The sequence below is a fragment of the Numida meleagris genome, chromosome 6, assembly GCF_002078875.1.
Source record: "Numida meleagris isolate 19003 breed g44 Domestic line chromosome 6, NumMel1.0, whole genome shotgun sequence".
Classification (NCBI taxonomy): domain Eukaryota; kingdom Metazoa; phylum Chordata; class Aves; order Galliformes; family Numididae; genus Numida; species Numida meleagris.
In genome coordinates, this window is record NC_034414.1 from 55,889,818 (window position 1) to 55,914,761 (window position 24,944).

General features: G+C 40.2%; 1 protein-coding gene across 12 annotated transcripts in view; it reads left to right on the top strand.

The window, feature by feature from the left end:
- C6H14orf39 (chromosome 6 C14orf39 homolog) overlaps positions 3,987-24,944 on the top strand; it is a 29,971-nt gene continuing 9,013 nt past the window's right edge. The window contains exons 1-12 of one of the 12 annotated variants that reach the window (XM_021403295.1): positions 4,583-4,744; positions 4,832-5,026; positions 6,366-6,480; positions 7,199-7,266; positions 8,465-8,522; positions 8,818-8,874; positions 11,120-11,246; positions 14,558-14,647; positions 18,256-18,443; positions 18,941-18,983; positions 19,378-19,498; positions 20,585-20,679. In XM_021403295.1, the coding sequence (XP_021258970.1) occupies positions 6,465-6,480; positions 7,199-7,266; positions 8,465-8,522; positions 8,818-8,874; positions 11,120-11,246; positions 14,558-14,647; positions 18,256-18,443; positions 18,941-18,983; positions 19,378-19,498; positions 20,585-20,679 (863 nt within the window). In that variant the 5' untranslated portion in view covers positions 4,583-4,744; positions 4,832-5,026; positions 6,366-6,464. The other 11 variants (XM_021403297.1, XM_021403306.1, XM_021403294.1 and 8 more) reach the window with 11 other exon arrangements.

A 24,944-nucleotide genomic window follows, 5' to 3' on the forward strand; every position in this document is an offset into this window, starting at 1 on the left:
GTGGGGGGAGGGAGGGAAGGGAAAGGGGAAAAAAAAAAAAGAAAGAAAGAAAAAAGGAAAAAAATAAAAAGGGAAAAAAGAAAAGGCACAACCCCGGCTCCACGCCGCCGCCGCCGTGCTGCTGCGGGAGAGGCTGATTCGCTGCCGGGCTCGGCAGATTGGCTCCGGGTTTCCATGGCGGGGCTGCCACTCACTGTCAGCCGCTGCCAATCACGGCGGCGGGCAGCGCCGCTGAGCCCGCGGCACCTCCCCGACAGCCACAGCACCCGCTGCTCCGGGCCGGGTCCCCGCCCCGCTCCCGGGGGTCCCCATCCTGGTCCCGAGGGGTCCCCGACCCTCCCCTGGGGGTCCCGGACCCGTCCATGGGGTCCCCGTCCAGCTCCGAAGATCCCCGACCGGCTCCGGGGATATCCGTCTAGCTCTCGTGGGTCCCAGTGCCACTCTCGGGGGTCCCTATCCCGTCCCCGAGGATTCCCGCTCAGCTCCCGGGGTCCCCGACTCGCTCCGGTTCTCTCTGTCTCGCTCCCAGGGGTCTCCGCCCCGCTGCCAGGGCTCCTCGTCCTGCTCCCGGGGGTCCCCGTGTCACTCCCTTGCGTTCTTGTCCAGTGCTGGGGGTCCCCGTCCCTTTCCGAGGGTTCCCATCAAGTTCCGACGGTCCCCATCCCTCTCGCCGGGGTCCCACGGGCAAAGTGGGAAAGTGCTGGGGGGAGAACAGGGCCCCTATGCTGATGGAAAGTCGGAGGGAGTGGGCCGCGGGCGGGAGGTACGGAGACCCCGGGCCCGGCGCGGGGCTGCACACCCGGAGCTCGGGGCTCTGCGGAGTAGAGCAGGGCGGAGGGATCACACAGAAATCGGCCGCTGCGTTGTAGCAGTGCTGCCGGGAGCACCGCTGACAATGGATGCGGATAGAGCTGTGCAGGAGGGGCTGAGATTTGGGGGAAAACTGCCCCTCGTCTCCCCTTATCAGTGACTTCCCTTCTCTGTTACTACGTGGAATGATCTGCAAAGGGCTCAGCGCCCTTCTCTGCCCTATTAAAGCTTTATCATTTTTTTCCCCCTAACATTTAAAACCGTATTGTTTTCGGCTGAGCGGCCCTGAACAGACGCAGAGAACAGCGGCGAGGAGTGAGAAGTCATCGCTAGGTCAGGACGGCGACTTGGAGCAGATTTCAGGAATCTTTTGCAATATTGATCGCTCCGAGGTAGCCCTTCCCCGCGGGTTCCTCCCCCCCGAGCCTCGACGCGGGGCCGGGCTGGGAGCGGAGCGGGCACGGCAGCTCCGCGGAGCGCTCCCCGAGCAGCGCGGGCGCCGCTCCGAGCGGAGGCAACAAATCACGGGGCCGCGCTCTTTATTCCGCATCTCGCGGCTCAGCGGTGATGTCTTCCCGGGAATGTGAGGGGCCATGCTTGGAAAAGGCAGCGTCGATTTGGAAATAAGCTCAATATGTTCTTAGCGATGCGGTTCTTTTTTCTTTTTTCTTTTTTTTTCCTGGAACGCTTGTCAAAGGAATGCCTCCGTGATTTGATATCTTGTTGACTTTCCTCTCTCCCTTTCTTTTCTTTTTTTTTTTTAATTTAATATTTTATTGTTATCACTGTGCTGTTTTTCTTTCTCTCCTCCTTTGCCGGTTGCCCGAAATTAAGCAGATTCCCGTTTCCCCCCATCATCTCCCCACAGAACGGGGCCGCACAGGGCTCGCCGCCTTTCCTTTAGTATCAAGTACAATTTGTCTTTTGCTCGTGAAGATTTGGTAAATCAGAAGGCAGATAGATAGCGCAGATGGTCGGAGGTGTCGGGTCAGATTATGGTACGCCTCAGTACAGTGCTAAGCTCATTCTGACGGAAAACCCTGATATTATTTTCACAGATCTACACAGTTCACTTGAAAAAAACCCTCGGAGCCATTTACATCATTTATGTGAGGCTCACAGCTAGCGGGATGGAGCAGCTTTCAATACTGCTCATTTTCATAGAACCCGACAGAGCCGAGGAGACAGAAAAGCACACGCAGAACTCTCGGGTTCAGAGACACTCCGCGGAAACTTAAAGAATAAACGAGGGTCGCTGCTGCTTCGCTTTGCAGACCCGGGTTGGATGTACCGACCCTCTCGGGAAAAGGAAGGGAAAAACGGGAGAAAGGGAAAATAAGATCTGTAAATATTGCTGAGGTTCAAACACGGATGCTTGTCCCATCCACCCCATCCACGTCCGAGAGAATGGGGAAAAGCGGCAACTGAACAGCTCAGGGCGGGATCCCACATAGCCCTGTCGGGAGGGGTAAAAGCCCCGAAGCTGCTCGGGGTGAGCATCCACGGACGCGGCTGGTGGGAACAGCCCTGAGAGGCTCTCAGAGAGGTGCAGGTGGCAATGCTGTGCGGATGGGGAGCACATTCAGACCGGCAATACGATGATTAATAGTGTACTGCAGTTATTTATTTAATTAATTGTTTAATTATTTATTTTTTTTTAAGCTTGCACATGATCTGGCGAGGGAATAACCGGGCTGCAGCCTAATGACCGTGGACAGAGCGAGACGGTCTCCGCAATGAAAGCCAGCACTGTAGGCTAAAGAAATGAATCCTCATTAGGAGCAGCGAGAGCCGCTCGCGGGGCGGGGGGCTGCCCCCCAGGTCCCAGCCTTTGTTCCCCCCACGCCTGGGGTTCTGGTGGGGGTGGGAAGAACAGCCAACACCGGGCAGTGCCCAGCAGCCCCGCGTTAACCTCTAAGGGGCAACCGCTGCAGCAGCCCTCAGGCACGGCCGGGTACCGGCCCCGTGTTGGGAGCCGGGGGCTTCGGCAGCTTTTTCCCCCTCAAATAATAACTAAAGGCGTTTCTCGTGCCTTTAACAGCCGGCAATGACGGCCACTTTCATTCGGGCCGCGGCTCTGCCCCTCGCTACAGGCAGCGTGCGGAGTTAGCCCTTCAGGGGTGAACCCGCTGGAGAAGAAGGAACAAAATTGCACTTTAAAAAATAAATCGGCATAAACGCTGCTAGCCACGACGGCCGTGCCCTGGTGCCCGGGGCCAGCAGAGCCCTCCAGCATCGGCTCCAGGAGCCACCCCGTGCCCACTCAGCCCCGCCGGCTCCCAGCAGAGTTCCCCCTCCCCGGGATCGAATATGCAGAAGCAGTTTGGCACGCAGCAGAGGTGCGAATACATTTTTTAAGCCTTTGATTGGCGTTAAGTATTGCTTTAACAAATCCCCTCCCGGGAACGAGAAGCCCCACTTTAGAGGTCTCGATAGGATTGCGGGAGATGTGGAAGTTCATTAAGCGATGCTAAGCGGCGTTGCCTGAGTGCAGGCAGTCCCTGGGGCGGGTACCTGCGGAGCCAGCCGGGATCTGTCGGCTTGGGCTCGGTGCTGATGCTCCGGGCAGCGGGGAGCAGCGGTTCCCCTACGCTGTGGGGAGAGCGGGGATGTCCACCCCCAGGGCCGGGCGGTGTGCGGGGTGCTGCCCTCCATGGATTTCTTGTGTTCGTCTATATTCGTATTCCTATTCCTATTCCTATTCCGACTCGTACTCTGACTCCTATCCCTACCCTATTCCTATCCCTACCCCTATCCCGACTGTTGTGCCCCTGAAACATCGTTTACCAATCTTTCCTTTTCTTCCACCAAAAGAGCTGTGCTTAAAGCTGTAATCTGCTCAATATTAGCGAGAGTGCGCAGGCTGAGTACTCGCTTAAAGCACCCATAACCATCAGAAGGACCAAAGGGTCCTTAAAAACACCTTCGGACTGATAGATGTTCCCCCACTTTCCACTCACGCTACGTCTTTGGTAAGGTTTTGTCTTTCTGCTGATTATCTGGGTTATCTATAACACGAAGCATCGGAGCATGGGTAGCGCATCTGATGTTAGAATAAACACAACACCGAAAATACGAAACCCTGAAAGATTCGGAGCCTGGAAAGGCCGGGGCTGCAAGCAAGGCAGGAGGGGTGTGCCACCCCAAATTTCTCTTCCCTTTTAACCTGGGTGTATGTGAGGGGAGGTTCGCTGAACACCTCCGCTGTGCTTCAGATCTCTGGTTCCCATCGGGGTTTTCTCTGAAAATTCGAACAAAAGGAAACAAAACGTTCAAATAAAGAGGGGAGTTTCTGCTGGTTCGTGTTGTTTTCTCTCTGAAAAGTTCCTCTTTCACACCTTTTTATCTTAGGAAACGCTCCTGAGCGAAAGGAGGTGGAACTGAGAGGTACCATAGGAAAACGCACTTCGAGCTTTTGGAAGCGTACAAAACAATCCTTCAAATATTACATATTGTCCCAGGATGGGGACGAGAGCTGCCACCAAACCGTTTATTGAATGTAACGCAGCAATGAGGGGAATTCATGTGTCCGCGTGAGGAAGCAGGATGGAAAACCCTGAGGTGGTTCAGTGTCTGAGAGGAGGTGAAGGCATGGGGCTGCAGAGCAGCGGGCTCAGGGCTGAGCCGGGCGCGAAGCTGCGCTTTCCTTCCGGGGGATGTGCGGGGGTGGCCCTGACAGTGTAGCAAACTCGTTTCATAGGACACAGGGAGACGTGGGACGTCGGTGTGAGGAGAACCCCCGGGGCCGCGCGGCTCTGCCCGCCAGGTGGAGCATCCTCATCGCGTTTCAGCCGCTCCCGAAGCGCCCGGAGAGGCGGTTCCTCTCCCAGCTCGGGCCGCGGGGCTGCTGCGGGGCGAAGGTGCCGGGGCCGCCCCGCCATTTTCTCGCCTCACAGCGCGGGGTGCGCGAGCAGCTGTAAGGGAGACGGGCGAGGTATCCGAGCAGCGGGGAAGGGTCTTCAGCGGGGTGCAGGGCTCCTCCTGGAGTAGGTGGGTGGCTGCTCGTCCCTTTTTCCCTCAGGGACGGCGGAGGAGAAGCTGAAGGAGCGAGGCCGTGCCCGCACACCGGCTGCCCTCCACCTGAGAGTGGCTGAGGCCCTGGACGGCTTCGTCGCTCTCCTTGCCTTTCCCGTTCTGTCAGCGCTTCTAACGGGGCAGGGCGACCGTGCAGGAGCTGGTGGCCCCCAAGATGCGGCCCCTCACACGCCCTCACACGGTGAGCGGCCATTTTGTGGTGCTCCTCTGCAGCCCCTGAGGTGTCCCCCAAGGAAGTGTTTACCCCTGTTCTGTCAAAAATCGGTTTATTTATTTATTATTTCCAGGAATTTAAGGAATAATCCAGAGTGATGTATTTTAATTTTATTTGCCCAACTGAAGAAAGTGTTGCGGTCAAGGGGATATTTAACTTCCTGAGAACTTGACGTTGGGTAATGAAGGCCTCCACGCACAGCGGCAATGTGCTTTAAATCCAGTTAGAAACAGGGGATTCAGAAATGAAGAGCCCTGCAACGCACGGTTACAGTCACTAGACTTGTGGGTTTGTTACCAGTCAGGAGAGGGCTTCAGTGTTGTGGCAAGAAGTGATGATAGCAGCGGTTCTCACCTTCAGAGTGTTCAGGTCTTGCTACTCAAATGATGGAGCAGAAGAGGGGCAGAGGGGTTACAGCACGAAGAGAGAACAGCAGAGACGTGTGCCTTGCTTTTAGCAGAGAAATGTGAAGTCAGCTAAATTCCAGGAGCTAGATAACCGGTCAGGTGAAAGAGTCCTATAGGATAGTGAATATCATGGGAGAGATACAGTTCACTGTCAGTAGAACTTTGCTGGAATTAAAATGGTTTATATAAAGCCAACAGAAATTGATAGCTTTGTGCAGCAGCATGTAGAATTGAGCGTTATGACAGAATTTGAAAGAGTAAGGGTCATGTAAATAAAAATAATACACAACCAGTTGTTTTAAGAAGCTGTTTGTAGAGGATTCCTGCGTGATTTGAGCTCTGAGCAAGTGATTTTAAGCAAGGAATTTCTCTCTCAGTTTGTGGTTATTTATCACCTTTCAGTGAAGGACCTTGCCACATTGGATATGAAACAACAGCTGTAAATCTGCAATGAGGAATTGCATTAATGTTAGCGTTGTGATAGCAGGCAGACACTCAGCAGACAAGTAGGCAGTTTTTCTGGTTTCTGGACTCAGTGCTGTCTTGTGATTCATTAAACTTTATTGCCACAATTGAGTCCTATACAATTGAGTTTATTAATATTGTATAAAAGGGCTAGATGCCTAATATAAATATTTTTGGTAGAATTCTGAATAGCATATATAGCATCAAGCTGAGAGGTCCATTGGAAATCATCTGTTACTATTTGAAGCTTTTTTACTTGTTGTGTATTACATATTTCTCACGTTAGCATTAAAATACAGAAAAAATGTCATGAATTGTTACCAAGGCTGCCAGTTTTATTACATCACTTGTTAAAGGTTGTGGTCTATAATTTCCTTTGGAAAAGTACCCTAAAATTTTTTTTTCTTTTTTTTTCTTTTTTTCCTGTGGCAAAGTTGGTGGATTCTGCTCTACAGTGTTTCTTTCAGATCAGAAAAATAACAGCCCCCTGTGAGAACATCTGAATTTGTCATCCCAAGTTGGCAAATGGTTTCATGCTGCTTTTCTCCGGTAAAACCAAGAATCAGTCTTTAGTACAGCCGTACCCTGAACATCTTTTGTTTCAGGCTGTTTTAAAATCTACAGTCATCTAACAGATTACCAACGCAGTGAAATCTCTCAGCCCTTTCTACCAGGGACATGTGGCCTTTGAGTTTACAACACAGAAATCTGTCATTTGCAGTTTTGTTGCTTAATTTAAACAATATCTAAAGCAGCAAATGTTTTTATGCATGTGTGCTTGCAGAAGCACTGCCATTTTCTGCAGTTTTACCCTTTAAATAAACTATATTGTAAAATCAGTGAAAAAATACACCAGAAAACAACTCCACCTTTAGTTAGTTCTTCTTTTCTTACATTAGTATTCACAGAAGAAAATTAATCATAACTGTTTTAAATATGTGTCATCTTAATAATAAGCTGCTGTGATTTATACAACGAGTAGAAATTCTTAGCTGTTATGTGCTCAAAGTAGTGTTAGTGCTCTTTTTTTCATCCTTTTTGTACCTTATTTGTATGCCCCATTTTCTTGTAGTTTTTATAGGATCTGTCAGGGAAACAGCTCACACACATTGTTAAACTGTTTCTAGATGAGGAATAAACAAAACATTAACATTTTCCACCTGTTGCTTTGCTGTTTGACTCCCATTTAGTTACAATGCTGGTTTCCAGAAATTCATGTGCCTCCTTTGGCTAGTTAACTACCAGTATCTGCTTAACTACATTTTAGGGTCAGATACACATCAGTCAGCAGTGAGATGGTTTCATCCTGGATCCTGCACACAAGACAGATCTTCAGTATGTGTTCCCAACTAATTTTTAGTTCTTAATAAATTACTTATTACTTTCTTTCATTTATTGCAAAAGCAGAGATGTTTTGCTTTGGCTTGAGTTACTTCTGACATTTTCTCTTAATATTTTCCTAAAAATGTTGTTTGCTGTTTCCAGACACCAGTAACTAGGGTGCCAATCTTTTAAATACGTTTGGTAAAACTGTTCTCTCTTTCTTGGAGCTTTTATCACTGCCTGTTCTAATCTGCTGGATTAGTAGCTCTGATCCTCACGTAACTATTAGGCAAATTCATTTCTGTCAAACATCCAGCATTTTAAATGCTCCCCCCTTTTCCCTCCCTGCTGTTTTCACAGTCTCAGCGCTACACTGTGCAATCTTAATGCCACTTTAGTTCAATTCTGAAGTTGTTTTCTATTCCACTTTATCCTGGATTAGGATCTCATCCCCATTGCCAATTGGTTGTGGCTTTGCTTTTTACACGCAGCCAAGGAAAGTGTTCGTTCACCCATGGGGAAGCCATTATGGGACAGTCACGTTTCAGTGTGTCTGAGCTGACTGCCCGTGTTCAGGAGGTTCTGATTAGGTCCTGACTGCATCCTTTTGAGAAGACAACACAACTACAAGCTGTTTAAAAAAACATAGCTGAATTTCTGCATGTAGCAGCCCTATACAAACAGAAGAATCAATTTGTAATAATCTGCTTTCCACTGCATTTTAGTTCTGTCTTTAATCCCACTTATGCATATACTTTCTGATTCAAATGTGCTTTGCAATAATTTCTGGAGGACTGTACAGAATGGATAAGAAGCTTTTCCATTACCATCGTTGCAGTTGATAGGCTTTGTAAACCAGCTGGAGTGGAGGCTCCACATTTTGTACACTAGCATCTCTTACTGCATTCTTCACACCTTCTAAGAGTGCTAAACCTCTCCAAGATAGAACTTCTCCAGGAACTTTTACCTAAGTTGCACTCTTCCTTTATTCCAAACTGTGGCTTAGACCTCCGGTAAATCCATTACTAAAATTGGTGAAATATTTGGTTCCATTAAAATGGAGTAGATAACTAATTCTTACGCAATTAAAACTGTTTTTGTCCTTTTATATTAAAATGCATGGTATTATCTTAGAATTTTGACTTGTTTTTTGTATCAGTAAGACTTTGGATTGTTTTTGAAAACTTGTGAATTGCATTTTTCTCCTGAGGTTCACATGATGAGTGACAGACTCTTAAGCAACTTGGATAAACTCCTGCTCGAGTTCGGTAGGTCATTATATTGTATATTTTTAAACTGAAAATTACCAGTGCAGTGCATATAGTGATGTTTTTAGCTTTATGCAGTTACATTAACTTCAAATAAACATTTAGATATTAAGGTTTTGATGATCACCTACATAATGATGATGTTATGGAGCAGGGTTCTACAAATTACTTAATAGCAAAATTGCTTGTCTGAAGGGGTGTTTTTAGATGTCTTGTTAAAATCTTTGCTAATTGATGTTGCACAATATTAGTTTAACGGTTCATTGTAGATAAATGTGTTTATTTTTCTTTTCAGTTTTCCAGCTAAAGCAAACTTCTTATGCAAAGGAACATGTAAATCAACAGATAAATTGTGAGTAGCGATAAGTTATCATTTTATTAGCTGTTGAATACCCTGTTTCATTAGTCCTGATACATGTCTGAGTTTCAGAGGCGGAAGCAAGCTTAATAAAGAAAGCTGTCCAGTGTCCTGCTCTCACCCTATCTCATCTTTTGCCATCAATACTTCCTCATTCTCCCTAGCAGACTTTGCTTTTGCCTTCGACTTTTAGCTAATGCTGCTCAGCTGTCTCATGGACAGCCAGTTTCATGCTGCGCCATTTCCTGCTCTTACTCTGTAGCTCCTCACAGTCACTGGCAGTTCTTTGGTTCAGCTGTGCTTGCTCAATACATCTGCCACTTGTCTGCCCTTCTCTCTTCATGTTTTTTGTTCTTCCCAAATTTGGACCTCTGCCTCACTGCTTCTTCTCTCTTTCTGTCTTCCTGCAATAATGAAAGTTCTCTCAGTTGCTGCGACCTACTCAAGCCTGGTTCTTCTTTTCTGCGGTCAAGCAGCTGGTAATTTTATTTGAAATCCCAAACAGCAATGCCAATGGGAAAGTCTTGCTTCACATGAAATTCTTTCTTCCTAGGAATAACAGTATAATATTATGGACTTAGGTCTTGGCTGATATATTTTTTTTAACCATCCTGCTAGTTGTATCACTCAGTTACAGGAATGGATGTAGAGAAACTATTCTTTAGACAACCTAAACAAATCTGTGCTCAGCACTGGTGCCTCATAGATAGAAGCTGAAGTTCAAGTCCTTCAGGAAGAAGAGAGTGTTCTGGATCCTATCGGTGGCAGTATTTCTAATAATCTTAAGTGATACATCCAAGCAAGTGTTTATACATTAAGAGGATAATCAATATTAAATTGAAGTATTTTGAACATTAAAACATCTATTAGACAAAATCTGGTACACATAGAGTTCTGTAATAATTCTTTGGTCTCACTGTGTACATTTAGAGCTGTTTTTGGCTTAAAATTTGTTCAAGCTTACTGTAAATGAGCATGTTTTAGGAAAAATCCAAGGGCTGTGTAGTAACATACTGCAACTGTTTGAGTGTTCAGTTATGAGTATGTGTGAACTCAAAAGAAACACTTAGACCTATAAAAATTTGGGTTGAAGTTTTCAAAAATGTACCCAGAAATATCTCCTGATTTAATTTAGTCTCTTTGTATTACCTGGCAGAGGAACAGTTGTATCATTCAATCTCTGACTTTTGGTGTGAGATTCATCAGACTTTTTGGCTGGAGTCCCCTTGTAATCAGTGGAGGGAAAGGGTCACTTTTAGGGGGTGATTTGTTTCATCCTAAACAAAGAGTTTAAAGTACGTTAGTTCTTCCCTGATTTGGACCTAGTTATGCTCATTGCATTGCAATGTGAGTATGCATGGTAGCTCTCACTGCATGTACTCATGAAACAGAATGCTGGTAATGTTCATCAGTATGTATTCTCTGCTAACTGCTCATTAAGAAAGTATTTCTTCTTGTAAGATGTTGGTTGCTAGAAAAGGCAGAGTTAAGAATCTGCCTTAAGAGTTTCCCCAAATATCACAGTTCTTGAGGATTTGTCATTACAATAGGTGCTCCTCATGAACTGGCATCTGTTTCCTACTCCATATATTAATCCATCGTACATTACAGTTCTCCAACTTGTGTAAATTCATTTTTTATTTGGATTTATTCCTGATTCCAGCAATCGTTTGTGTATATTCTGTTAGAGATATTTTTCCTTTCTTGGAGTCAGCTTTCCCATTCAAAACATTTTTATTTCTGGACCTCTGTAAAAAAAAACGTATTTAAAGGGACTTTTATCTCAAGCAACTCTTGTACTCTGATCTGTCTCCCCAGTTTCATTACCAAAAGAAAAGTGGCTTACACTATTTTTCCCTGTATACTACCTCTAGTGTCTGCAGACACTTGTCCTGCTGTGAACTCTGGAGAAAAGAAGGGTCAACATTAACTATTTATAAGCATTTGAATTTCTACCACTATTAATAACTTCATTTTTACACAGACTGGGATGCAGAAACAGCACTGATGTTTTCTTCCAAAGCCAATTTTGTAGTATTAAATGAAAATCAGTGTTCTCACCACACAGCTCATTTTTTTTTTCATTCACTTGGTTGTTGCTTTGGTTAATTGCAGACTGTTCACTCATCTGGTACAACGGAGACCAAGTACTTGGGAAGCAATTTTGAATCCTTCTGAACACAGACTTTTTATTTCACAGATATGCAGCAAATACTTATGCATATTTTTACATTTACAGTGTATTCTTCAAAAATCACGGAAAAAAGGAATGAAATTACTAGATTGCAGGAAAGTATAAATAACAGCAATGATGCAATTGCTGATTTACGCAAGCAAAATGAGAATAGTAAGGACAGCTGTAATGCGTAAGTATAATAAGAGTTGAACTTTTGGATAGAGTTGGCATTAAGAAAGTCAGTGAGGAAGTAGTGTAAGAAATAAGAATATGTATGTGTGTTAAAGAAAATTTTGGTATTTTACAATTTTTTTATTAATCTGTAAATCAACACATAAAAAAATTGCATCCCGGGGAAAAGTAAATGATAGAAAAACAGGCTGCATTTCAGTTTGTCTGTTTTACTGCTTTATTAGGGTAAAAAATTCTGAGAGATCACAGGTACCATCTTGGCAGCATTCTAATGTTCTCAGGTGATAAAGCTGAGCACGAGCATTAGAAACAGAGTTTTTTGATTTTGTATGCATCTGAGTTTTGATAAATTCCTACAGCATTAAGAATCCTCTTTTTGCTAAAAAGAAAAAAAAAACTATCAGTGACAGCAATGCTCCATTATATTCTTCAGTTTTGTATCTTAATTTGCAAGGACTAAAAAAGAAGGCAAATCTTTAACAAAGCAGGAAGTTTGGCACAGCTTGTGTAATCCTGTCTTTTCAGAGTTCATCTTTCCGTAACAGTCTAGCTCTTAGCAGTTGAAGATGATTTGTTAGCAAATGCTATCCTTTTTGTTCTCTTGCAAATCTGTATGTAAAGACAAGTGCTTGAATATAAATGTCCATTGCACACATGTGGAAAAAAAAAAAAGTAGAATGTTTGTAAGAATGAAAAGAGAAGCGAAGATTGCACCAGAGTCCTTTCTAGGTCTCAAAGTAGCTGTATAGAGAGAAGAAAGAAAGGAATCATGAGTGAATGAAGGTTTAGTTGGTGGCTGATTGAATTGATTGCCATTCTACAATGATTTGTAACTTTGTTGTAAAAAGTTGGGAAAAGATTTGAGCTTGACAATAAAATTTCAGTTTATTTACACACTAAATTTTTGCTCCAGTGCAATAGAAAATGAACACTTTTGTAAATTGCTTGAAACTGTTCCATACTGCTTCCCTAAGTTTTTCTTTTTTATTAAATTGTAAATCAGCTATTATGTAATGCAAATAAGGAAATAAGAAATTAAGGGTAGAACTAAAGATCTGACCAAATTTTGAGCCACTAAATACAAAGGGCATTGGCTGAGGTCCTAAAAATAACAATCAATGGCATTAATGTAGAGAGAGAGACTGAGAATAAGAAATGACTCATTGATGGAAACATATATTCATAGAGACTATGCTTGCAGAAGGATGAGATTTTGTCTGAAATGATTGAAAATATCATTTACCAACATACTGAAAACTGTAATAAACAAGCCCTAGCTGTGAGATCAAAGAAAGTACTAGAATCATCTTAAACTTCTAATATTTATCCTCGTTGATACTCCTGATACTCTAGACAAATTTCTAACATTGATTTTGTAAATTCAGATTCTGTATTTGCCTGACAATCAGCCTCATAGTTGATTGATTCAGAGATGAGTATCATTACATTTAGTTGCCAGGAACAGTCAATAGAGCTCTCAAAGAAGTTGCTTGTTGTCTGGATTACCAGACATCATATGGAGGCACATTCAAAGACTTCGAACAAAATTGTGCATTCTTACATGCAACAAGTCTACTGAAAATACAATTTGCGAGATGTGTATCAGGATACTACCCTGATTGCTAAAAAAATCCATAATAGTCTATTTAACAAAGAACTGAAGGATACACTGGCAAAAATGAAATACATATTCTTAGAAAAATGATGTCATTTTTCTAATAGTTAGTTGCTTGAATAATTCAGTCTTGAAATGTTGATCCGAGAGCAAGAAGTGGTGAAATAATGTTGATGAGACCCATTCAAATGTTAACGTTCCTCTTGTAGTGTTTTAATTTGTGTTCATGATGGTGGACTATCATGGAGATAATAAAGACAGCCAGATGAACTCAGAACATTTCTATTTAGGAAATGAACTGTTGTCTTGTCCAGCTGGCTAAATCACAGGAAATTTTTAGTGCTTTTAGATAAGTGTGGATAGAGGTTTTTCTATACCCTTGCTGATGAAAGGAGGGACAAACAAATACGATGGTTACCAAGAACTTCCATGAAATGGTGCTTTTAGCAAACTAGTAGATCAACTGCTTGGACCCTTTGTGCCTTATTCTGTTGCAAAAACTTATCATCTGTGTTCTTCGCATGCCTGCGGGACAGGTGTGAGTACAAAATGTGACACACAGCGTGGTTTGCACTTTGGTTAATAAAAGCTCCATGACTTTTTCATGCACTTATATATGTACTTTGAGTTTCTGCCTTTTAAAAATCTGACCCCTTAAGACTGTGTCTTTCTGTTGAATTTTCAGTAGGTGTGGTGAAGAAGCGTTTCTTAATTACATTTTTAATCACCAGTGCTGTCAACCAGTTTGTGCCAAGTAATGCTAAGTTTCCTGAGCAGATGCTGCATTTTCTCATTGAACTTTTTTTCATCGACAAACTTTAATGCTGTTATAATTGTTGATTATGTATGTGTTTTATTACCTGGAGTACACTGTTTTTTTTAGCAAATTAATTTTAGCAAATTAATTGCCAGATTTTTGTTCTTTATTTATTTCCCTAATGGAAACAGCTGTTACTGGAGCCTCTGTTTTTCACCACCTTTGCAGTGCTTGTCCAAATGCACACCCATACTTTCTGTGCATGCTACAGACTCTCCAGTTTTGAACCATAGGGCATGCTCACATCACCAAATGCCCTTTATGTGCCCTATGCAGGAATATACAGTGTAAAATGGACCATGTGTCCTCAGTTACTCTTACCATTCCAGTAGGGAATTATTTCTTTGTTCAGTTGTGACCTTATTCTGTATTACCATTTCTTCTCGCTGTTAATCTCCATCCATTTAAATGTAACTTTTTTTAAAAACTGCTCCAAATTTATGTGGAAGTGCTTGGCTTCAGGTGCTTTTAGGTTTTTTCGTCTTCTGCCTCTTTGGTGCTTGATGGGATCTATGCAAGCACTCCTAAAGTTGGGATTTGTTTGCATGTCTCCTAGGGCTGATAGTTCCACCCAAACTTCATTCATTGTAGGTGTTTGCATTGCTCTAGAGCAGCAGTATTCTGGATGATGCCATAGAGGCAAAGAAGAACGTCTTGCTAGCAGTTGAAGTTCAGTTCTCATCTGCAGTTAACTTATTTTCAGCTGTTTAGCTGGAGCTTTTTACACTAGAAACATGTATATGTTTGACTTTCAAAACATTAAGTGACTTGCTCTAGTTAGCTAGCTAAAGTAAGTTGTTGTATTTGTTTTTTTATTAGGAAGCCTTTTTATTAGGAAGGACCATTTACACACTTCTTTTTTGTACTTTCACTGCAGCTGGAAGCCCACATATGCAATTCTTAGCAAGCATGAAGAATATTTGAAGAATGAACTCAAAGATTTACAAGAAGCTACAGAAAATGAGAGGTACTGATGATGAGATGAGATGAGATTTCTAACAGCAATGCTTATTTGAAGCAATGCTGTCTCATCTTATCAGCAAAGGTATTCAGTGTGCATCAGAAAGTTTTGGCAAACATTTCAGTGTAATAGAAGAATATTCACTTTCCATTATTAGGAGTTCATCTGTGACTTTGTAGATACTAGTTAAATAGGATAAAATATGGCTTTTTCAGATTCAATTACTTCCCAAATTCCTATTACAATTTTCAGAGCATCGTTTAATTGCCCACACTTTCAATAAAAGCCCATTGAATTTGGGTAATAATAAGGTAATTAGTGTTTCAGCCTTGGCAGAAATACGAAATATCAGAGCATGTTTGCGGAAACGTATTTTACCCACAGATGTTTTTTTTAAGCCATTATTATGACGTGTCTTCACATACACTGTAATTTCAGTAGTTTCAGATATTCAGGTTTGGAAGACTTTTTGGAAAACACTGAGGTTCTATGTTTTTTAGAAGCATCATGTAAGTGAACCTAAGCCTCACATATGCGCTAAATAAGGTAACAGATGCATTCAAATAATTTGTGTTTTTCTTTACTTGTGAATAAAATATTCTTCAAAATAACTACAAAGCATGCAAGTTCAAAATTAGATCATGAAAAATAGGGCGAGTGGCTCAGGAAAGCCTGGTGTATAACCATTTTAAGGCTAACTGTGGGTAAGGGTCCAATCAGTATTAATTGCATGTTCAGTTCTGTTTAGTAAGTGGCATTTCATCTAAGTTTTATCTTCATTAATTAGATTCTGCATTTTAAATAACTGGTTTCTTATGGAATGTATCTTCCTGCATTGAATGGGATGAAAAATGGTCCCTGAAAATTTTCACTTAAATTTTCAAAATGGGGTGTGACAAGTTACTACTGTGAAATATTGTTCAACATTCAGAAAAATAATTGATCTTTATTTTGAAGAGATTTCTCACCTTAACTGACCTGCTTGGAAAGAGGAAGGTATTGGTTAGCCATGTGTTAAAAAAATCATGGAGATCCATCTAGACATCTAAATAGCAGTTTAGGGGTGTTACTGTAGGTAACTGCAATTTCAAATGTAGGCTTTCTTCTTATGTTAGTGTTCTTCTTGTGAGTACTTCAGGACAGCAGAAGTAGAATGCCTGACAGCCTTTAATTAACTCTGTCAGTAGCTTATCTGTCTTCCTGTTTAGAGCTCTGTATTTGGTGAAAAATAAGGCTAAATTGGCTTTCTATGAGTATATGAGCCATTTTGGCCTTCACTGATTTGAGCTGACAAGCCAAAGAAGCATTACTTTTAAATTGCTTCTTTAGATAAGTAGTTTCAATTCCAACATGAAAGTGTTTGCTTTTTTTCCTGAGCTTTTAATTGTAAAACATCATGACTATAAACCATGGAATAAATTTAATTTATATATTTTACTGAATTCTAAATAGCTGATGTTTAACTATATGAATGGAAGGATGCAAATTACTTAGGAAAAATACTGAAAATAGAGACAATTCCTCAAGACTTCTATGCTGTACTCTATATAGCCATAAATATTTATCTGTGGAAAACAAGTTTTGGGAAAAGAGTGTATTTAAAGTTTGAGGACGACATTCAGAAGTCTGAAATGTACCACTTGCAATTATTTGATTTATATTTTTAAAAGTTATTTGTAATGCATTCTGAATTTTATATCAGCAGATATCATTGTTGCTTAGCTATTTTTTGTAGAATCTATTGAATTAAATCGAAGTATGCATTTTCCATCTTTCATACCTTGACAGTGTAGACAAATGTTTAGTAAATCCAATAACTTCATGGATTCCCAAGACTACCCATGAAAAAAAAAAAACATGAGAAAAACAAATAGGCTAATGTCCTTTCCTACATAAAGTTTGGGAAGTCTCAATTTCTTGATTGCACAACCTTGAATCATAGCAGGGTGAATCCACAACTTCTTTCCCCTGAGAAAATGTGTTGAGCTTCAGTCACTTTAACAGGCACTAGTCCCTGGAACGCAGTTTTATTTGAGAAATTAGATCTCACGATTTTCTCCTATGACATTTAAAAATTACATTTCTTTTGTAAGAGCTGAAGTTTCTACTATTGTGTATGGACAGAAATCTTACTCTCTTGCATTGCCCAGTCTAACCAGCTGGCAGCCAGAAGTGTCTGTTCTTCAGTAATAGCAGTTTGAGATATAGTTATTCTTGAAAGAGGAATACTGTGATTTTGGATACAGTGAGAGCTGCTCCTTATTGAGGCAAACAGGTGTGCCTGTGTCTTTAGATGCTATTACACAACGTAATTGGTGTCGTAGAGGAATTTCTGGTTAATCTGCAGGTGTACTAATAATGTAATATTTTTACATTTGCTTCTGTTACTAAGCTTTTGCTTTCAAATGCAGAGAGAAATATGCTGGGCCTTGGTTGTTCTTACTGATCATTTTAAAAACTGTTAATAATTCTTACCTTCCTGCAGGTCTGTACTTACATTACCTGTGTGTAACATTAACGATTAGAACCAGTTCCTCTGTTAATTACTCAGTGTTGTTAATTACTGTGCTTTCCCTAAAGATACTACCTTTGCACTGGAAATGACCCGTAATGCAAGTTAGACTTAGCAGCATTATTGGAGTAATAAGAGATGCTTCTCAATTACATAGTTTAATATTTGATCTGTCATTAGCAAGCTATCCTGCAAATTCCTCGTCTGAAGGAGAAAACAGACCAAAGAATCTTTTCCAATGTAGTCACACTGATTTAACACAAGATGATTTCTGTTCTGTGCAATAGTACATTTTTTCCCCTTCTTTCCAAACATAATATTGATCAATTTTCAGCTTTATGTGATTAATTACATCTAATTGCTTATTATGGCATTTGTTTTTATAACAATTATTCAAAAGCCCATAACACTGTCATGAACATTTATTTAATGGGACCTCTTAATTGATGCTACCTACTTTAATAATTTGTAGCTACGTTCTCACACAATGTCAGTGAAATTATATCAGTGTGAGATTAATGTAGAGGGCAGTCCTACAAGCAGCTGAGAATTCTGGCTCTTTTCCAGTTAAACATTTAAGTGTTTGCTTAACCTTAGGTTTGGCAGCCTTGTTATTTTAGTGACTGTTGTGCGTGTTTAAGGCTTCCCTGAATCAGATTGCTCAGCATTTCTTACTTCAGCAATGCGTGAGGCTGTTAGAAACACTGGATGCTAGGCCAAATGATCCTTCACTCTAAGTTTGATACATCTCCACTGATACAGGTGGAATTGTGCCAATAAGCACAAGCAGAGAATTTGGCTTGCGGTGAGTTTCTTGATAATTACACAAGGAAGAACCTATTTGTCATCTGTCAGGCTACCTTTCATTGTGGTGTGGTCTAGATTCCTTTCAGAATAATGGCTGTTCCATCATGAATGTATTCTTTGTTATGTACAGCATAATTTTCTTTGAATATAGATGGAAGACAAAAATTGAAGTCGAGTAGAGACATACTAAAAAAGTAATCTGACTTTTTCCAGAACAATAGCATGTCGAATTGAGATGATTCAATAAAGTAATAGCTTTTCTTTGTAAATGATGTCTGAATGATATATTTTATAGGAAAATGTATCAAGATTACATAACCCAGTATAAAGACATTTTGAAGCAACACCGTGAAAAATATGCAGAAACTGCCCTTGCACAGGAGTACTACAAAAAAAAGGAAGAGCTTGAGGAAATCCAGAACAGAATTCAGAAAAAGTCTGAACAATGTAAACTGAAAGAAGATGCTGACCTGGACATTCTTGGTACTATTATTATCAGTGCTTATGCAGTAGAGCCTGTTGCTAGTGGAGTGCATGTTATAGCACTGTACAGAAATCCACTTCTTGTGGATTTTTGGATTTCTGGATTTGTCAAAGTTTCTCTTAAGCTGATAGAAAATGTTCATTTTGTTGTACTATTTTTAGGCAAAAACTGTAGCAAATTGAGATTTGGAACAAGAACTTAGAGTACACATGGTAATATTCTTTCCTCCAACCTGTGAGAGTAATGGGGAGAAATTTGCCATTGGCCTTCTTAGGGTAACAAACAACCCCAAATTAGTTTAGAACTAGCTTCTTAAACATTTATTTAGTTAGTTAGTTAGTTATAGTGCTGTTTTAAATGTCATTATTTCTGTATTACCGCTATTTCTTTTATGAGCTCTGAGCAATGAGAAGTGTTCCTGAGCCATCAATTTGTCTTATATTTGTAAAGAGAATGAGACTTGTTAATGTTCTGAAACAAAATTTTATTTTTACAGAGCCTGCTCCTTTTAAATCCATTAACGACTGGGCTTTACATATGTATCCTTGATGTGTAATGGTAATACAGTGTACAGGAAGGAAAGTTTATATTTAACTTTCACGTCTTTTTATTTAAAAATATAATAATTATGTTTAGAGTGGCAACATAGGCATTTCCCATGAGATAACTGTCAGTCAAATAATAGTTGTTAGTTAAAATTTATTGGAACATTTTGAGGAAGAAAACCATATTTCACTTAATTGGCCTATCAGTCAAAGTGCTTAATTAAGGAGAAGACTGAAGTTAGATTTGGAGACTTGCCTAAGAAATGTAGAATTGTCAGAACTTTCTGTACCTCTAGCACTTGCACTTACAGCATAGAACTGTGAGGGACCTGATAATATCCCCTGCTTGAAAAAAATAATGTTGCCGTGTATTTCCTTAATTTGAAAGTGCTTCTTTGAGGCAAAAAACACAGGAAATGTTAAAGCTTGCTGAAACTGCCACACAAGAATCAATTGAACTAGAAAAAGAAGCAGACGAATTAGAAATGAAAATTAATTATTTAAAGAAAGTAAGTGTGTTTTATATATATGTAGGTATTTATACAATTAATTTGCTGAAACAAAATAGTAGTATATTTTCAAGCACACGAACCAACAGGATGATACGAGAATTAATGGGTATCAATAATCATTAATTTCTATATTATTACCTATGCTTTCTTGGAGAAGAGGGGTCCACGAGTGTTTAGACTCTTAAAGCTTGCTTTCTGTTGGCCTCTATTTACACCAGAATTTCCTCAAGTCACTTTGTCACGATGACTTCTGCGCTAGCTCAACAGAGTCAGAGCATACTCATCAAAATACAGCAGGGCCAGTTCTTAGTGACCCCAGGGCTTGACTATACAGCCTTCGTGAGTCCTGCTCTTTTTAAAAAGGTTTTGTTAATATATATACATTTAACTAAATATGCTTCACAATAAGAATCACATCCATTCCTTATTCTTTGTAACATAAATATAGGGTAAAAAATACTGGTAAGATGGGAAGATTTTAGACATAGGATCTCTTACAGTCCCTGTGACTAGAAGAAGCACTGCTTCCAGGAGGATAACCTTCAAAAAAAGGACTTTGTCAAGACAGCATTTTGACTTCTGCTAGGAGGTGTAAGGTCTCTCCTAAGCCAGAATAGCCCAGCAGGCCACGCTTGTAAAGGTTTGCTAAGTTTTTCTAGTACCACATCTGTGAGCATGGTGCTGAAGGTCATGGTTTAGTGGTGAACTCATTTGTGTTAGGTTGTTGGTTGGACTTGATGATCTTAAGGGTTTTTTCCAACCTCGGTAATTCTGCAGTTCTATATGTGTGCCTCTCTGGACCAGATGATCATTACTACTCTGTCAGCTAGGTCCACCTCAGCCAGCCTTATGTTGATAGAAGCACAGTTTGCACAGGTGGTGGGTTTTTTTCCTATATTTTGTGGTATTGTCTGACAGTAGACTGAAGCTCACAATGAACCTTGCTCTGCTTATTTCTGTAGATCATTTTGACAAAAAAAATTCTGCTTGCACTGATTCATCAGGTTTAGAAACCCTTTGCAGCTATATCATTTTCACCACTTTTATTAAATTGTGGTGTTTATTTGTTATTTATCGTTTTAGAAATTTGAAGAGACCACAGAAGATCAAAATAATTCAGAAACAATTGAAGGAAAAAATCTGAAAAGCCTAGAGAAACCAAAGGAATTTAAAGAAAGGTGTGTTTAAAAATGATTTCTTTCTCCTTGCTTTTGTCCAGAAAACTATCTCAATATTCACACATATGCTGCAACAAAACACAAATTGTTGCTATATAGTGATTGGCAAGGTTCTCCAGCCCTTGTCATGTGATTTGGTTACATAACTTTAAAAGTATCTTATTTCTTGGTGTTTAGTGAAAGGTGGTGGCAAATTTTTATTGTTGGAAAGTAAGCGTTATCTGGAAATAACTATTCAAAAGTATTTTGTATGAGACTTCGCTCCTCACAGCTTCTGCTATCAGATCAGTGTGGATAGCTTTATGGCTTTTGATTACAGTTACAGTGACTGTGCAGTCAAAATTAGAATACATTAACTATATTGAACAAATATTTGGTGAAAAGTTCAGGGTTACAAATGTCATTGCCTTCAGCTCTGAACTACTCTTAGAAATTTAACACTTAATTTGGTTCTTAAAAACAAGTGTGAGTGAGAGTATAATCGTTGGGATTAATGGCTTAGTAAGTTAGTCAGTGGTCATTTACAACTGGGAGTCGCTTTAATTTGGGTTCAATTACAGTGACTGAAATCACCATCAGGACCGTCTTGCACTCGTCTGGATTTCTTGTGAGTATTAAGACATGAAATTTAGAACTGATTCTTTTGGACAAAAATCCGAAAGACTTAATCCAAATGATTTTACATCATGGTGTGCTTGATAAGGGTGCTCTTCAGAGTTTTGTACTGGGATTTAGTGGACTATATGTACAGAAAGGTGTCCTTTTAGCTGTCTCCTTCCCACAGGGACACTTTGCATTTTTAATATCTTCTTATTATTCAAATAGGTAATTTTTTATGGTTTAAGGTCTTACACCAGTTCTGCCTTCTTATCTAAGTTTTGCATAATTGGCAAGATCTCAGAAACGCAGGGAAACAAGAAATCCACGTAGTTGTAAGACTAGGTGAAGAAGACTGGAAACACTCCCTTGGAATTCTCAAAGGACTCCAAGTATGTTCAGTATGTAGAAAATGCCAATTAAAAACACACTATAGAAGGAGGATGAGATCTCTGTTATGGGCACAGAGGTGGAAGAAGTACTCAGTGAAACCACTTTTAGAAAGGAATACCCAGGGTGCATTGCTGGACTTGCCAGTTATATGGTTACCTCTTTCATAAAGTTTTTAGGTGCTTGGACCTTCACCAGAAATTGTGTTTTGATTGTGCACAAGTGGATCTTTGTGGTGCTCTACTGAAGCTCCATGGCTTACATCATGGCTATAAGATGCTGTAAACATTTTACGCTATTCTAACTCATGTTGCTCTTTAAGCTCCATGTATGTATTTATGTGATATAGCAGATAGTACCAGACCACAACTTGATCACTAATTAACGTGGTTTTTCTAGAGTGAATCTTAAAGAGTATTCTTGTCAAAGATACGTACAACATAAAGGCTTGTGGAAAATGGTGTAAAAGTTGTTTTAAAACATCCCTATTTGTGATTAGTGTATTAAAAGTGAAAGGAAGCACAGAAGTATCTGAGTAACTACTAATGTTAAAAATTGGAATATTATTAATCTGTGATTATAATCACCGTGTAACGAACACAAACAGAAAATGTACTAAGATGATGATTCATATGAATTAAAACCTTTGTAGACTCAAGGCAATATACGAAAAGTATAACAAGAGACTATGGGTACCAAAGGCAGGAGCTGTTTTCCAGTCACTGCAGGGCGATTCCTGAGCAAAGAAAGCTTGGTAAAGCTTTGTAAAGAAGCAGGAGATATCTTCATCTTCTGCCACAAAGGAAGAACAAAAAAAGAGTTATATTGTGAATCTCCATGAACTGATGCAGAACAGCATAGCACCAGCAAACATCAAACAGAGCAATGAAAGCACTGAGCAGAATGATGTACAAATTAATACTCATGAAATACTTTGGAGGACTGCAAGACAAGAAACCAAGATGAAAGTTAACTAATAGCTGCTGGTCTATGTGTTCTTTGGGCAGGAGTATGGCAGTGGTCATCATTCTGTCAAAAGGATTGGAACAAGTGCAAAACACATTAGTCTTCTGGTGCAACCTGTTTCCTTTGATTCGTGGACTTTTGTAGTTCACTGGTTATACTTAACAAGTATTATAGATAAAATTTCCGTATCAAATGTTCTCATCAGTGACCAAACAGGAACACCAAGTAGTAGTGTATAACTGGTTTAATTTTAAAGCGATTCGGACTGCTGTTGTGTCTTGAACTTTTTGAAGCCCTGGTCTTTGTTTTTTGATTAAAGATGATATTTATTACGTAGAAATCTTGAACAGTGCTTTGGTATGTATCATCTTCATTCCCTTTGCTTTTCTAGAATGTTTGGGAGAGATTTAATTCCTTTTTTCTGTAACCCTGGTTGGTTTCTTTCCAATTTGATTATGCATTAATGCCACCTCTGAATACCAAAAGTACCTTATGTTCCAAATGAGAGATCTTCGCTGAAACTTCTTTTACAGGATATTCTGTAGAGGATGATTGCAGTTCTTTCTGTATCTTTGCATTACAAGTGATAAGATTTTAGTGACCAAATAAAAGACTTTGCAATATAATTCTTGGAAAAATACTTGTAAATCTGCTTCTGGGCTTTGTAGTGGAGACATAAACAGAGTCAAGCCTGTACTGACCACAACCACAAGTACTGCTAAGGAAATGAAATTTTATTTTGACTTAAGAATTTCTTTTTTTGTGCTTCAGTATAAACTGAAAGTGTCACATATTTTGCAACATGGATCGAGATAAAGACCTTTTATCTACTCAGATATCGACTTATAATGAAGTAGAAAAAGGAATACAAATGATCTTGTTACTGCAGTTGGGACTATTTTGAGTTTCAGTCTGAAGTTCAATTTTTTTCCCAGTAGTTATTAATGTCAGAGAAGATACCTGTTTTTTTTTTTTTTTTTTAAATAATGTTTTTGGGGAGGGAGGGGAGCAGGTGGCTTGTATGTTTATAAAGTTTAACTGCAGGCTCTCTTGGAAGTTTTTGTTACTTAAAAAAATCAATATCTTAAGAGCTTCTGACTCCTGTTTGCAACTCTACCATCAATCCATTCTTCTGAATAGATACGTACTGTAAAAGAATGCCTTATTTCCTGTATGGCAATTTTTTAGAAATACAGGATGTTGTCTGCTAGGTTTTACAAAAGCACGCAGAAACTGATTCCAGGAACTTTTAAAAACACAATTTGGTATCCGAAGTAAGTTCTGTAAAAAAAAAAAAATTGGTTACTGGCAATCTAAATCATGACTGTCAGCAGCAGCCTTGTTCAATTCATTTCATTTTGAATGACTGTGATAAAGTGGCCAGATAAGCCATTCTGAACAAAGAAAAGTCTTTTCAGCCAGGGTACTGTGCTTAGCTCTGGTTTAACCACTGCTCTGTCTAAAGTTCTCCATATCTGATCTTACAGATACTCAGTCATATAAACAACTTATTTCTTGTGGTACGCGTTCTTGACACAAGTAATGTCTGCAGTGGCTGTAACTGAAAGATATAGATGCTTTTAAATTATTTCTGTTTGATATATGTTTTTGTTTGCTATATTAGGTGGTGCATAGCTTCTATAGTTTGTTAGATCCCATATTGTAATCAGTGCATCTGGCTTGGTAAGCTTTAGCCAGTAGTTAGTATTGCTAATTTTACTGCATGATACCTTACAAAATTCATTCTACATTTTACCTTATTTATGAAAACTGGAACATGCAAGTGCCAAGCAAGAATGCCAGAGAGAAAATGAAATAAAACTCATTATTTAAAAATGATAAATGATCCTGTGCCTGCTTCTACTCCCTATAGACTTTCTTTTTGCACTTAAGTAAGTCCATGAGCTTCTTGTTGATTCGCAGAGGCTTCCTGGCATTCTTGCCTGCCTTCCTTCTTCTCTAAGTGCACTGCTTCTGGGCTGGAGAAGATGGTCCTTGAATACCACTTTCTTGGGCCCCTTTTCCCTCCAGGGCTTTCTCCCATGTCACCCTGCCAAGCGGTTCCCAGAAGAGTTCAGTCTGCTCTCCTGAAGCCCAGAGCAGCAAGCTTGCTGTGCACCCTCTTTGATGTACTAAGGATCTTGAACTCCACCGTTTTGTGGTCACTCTCCACCATTTCCTGGTCATTTGCTTTGATACTGACAAAATTCAAGTCAGCAGTGTTATTATGAACAGTTTAGTACAATTGCATGTCCTCTGCTTTCAGTGATACTCTCTGTCTGGTGCTCTTTAAGGAAAAATTAAAGTCTTAT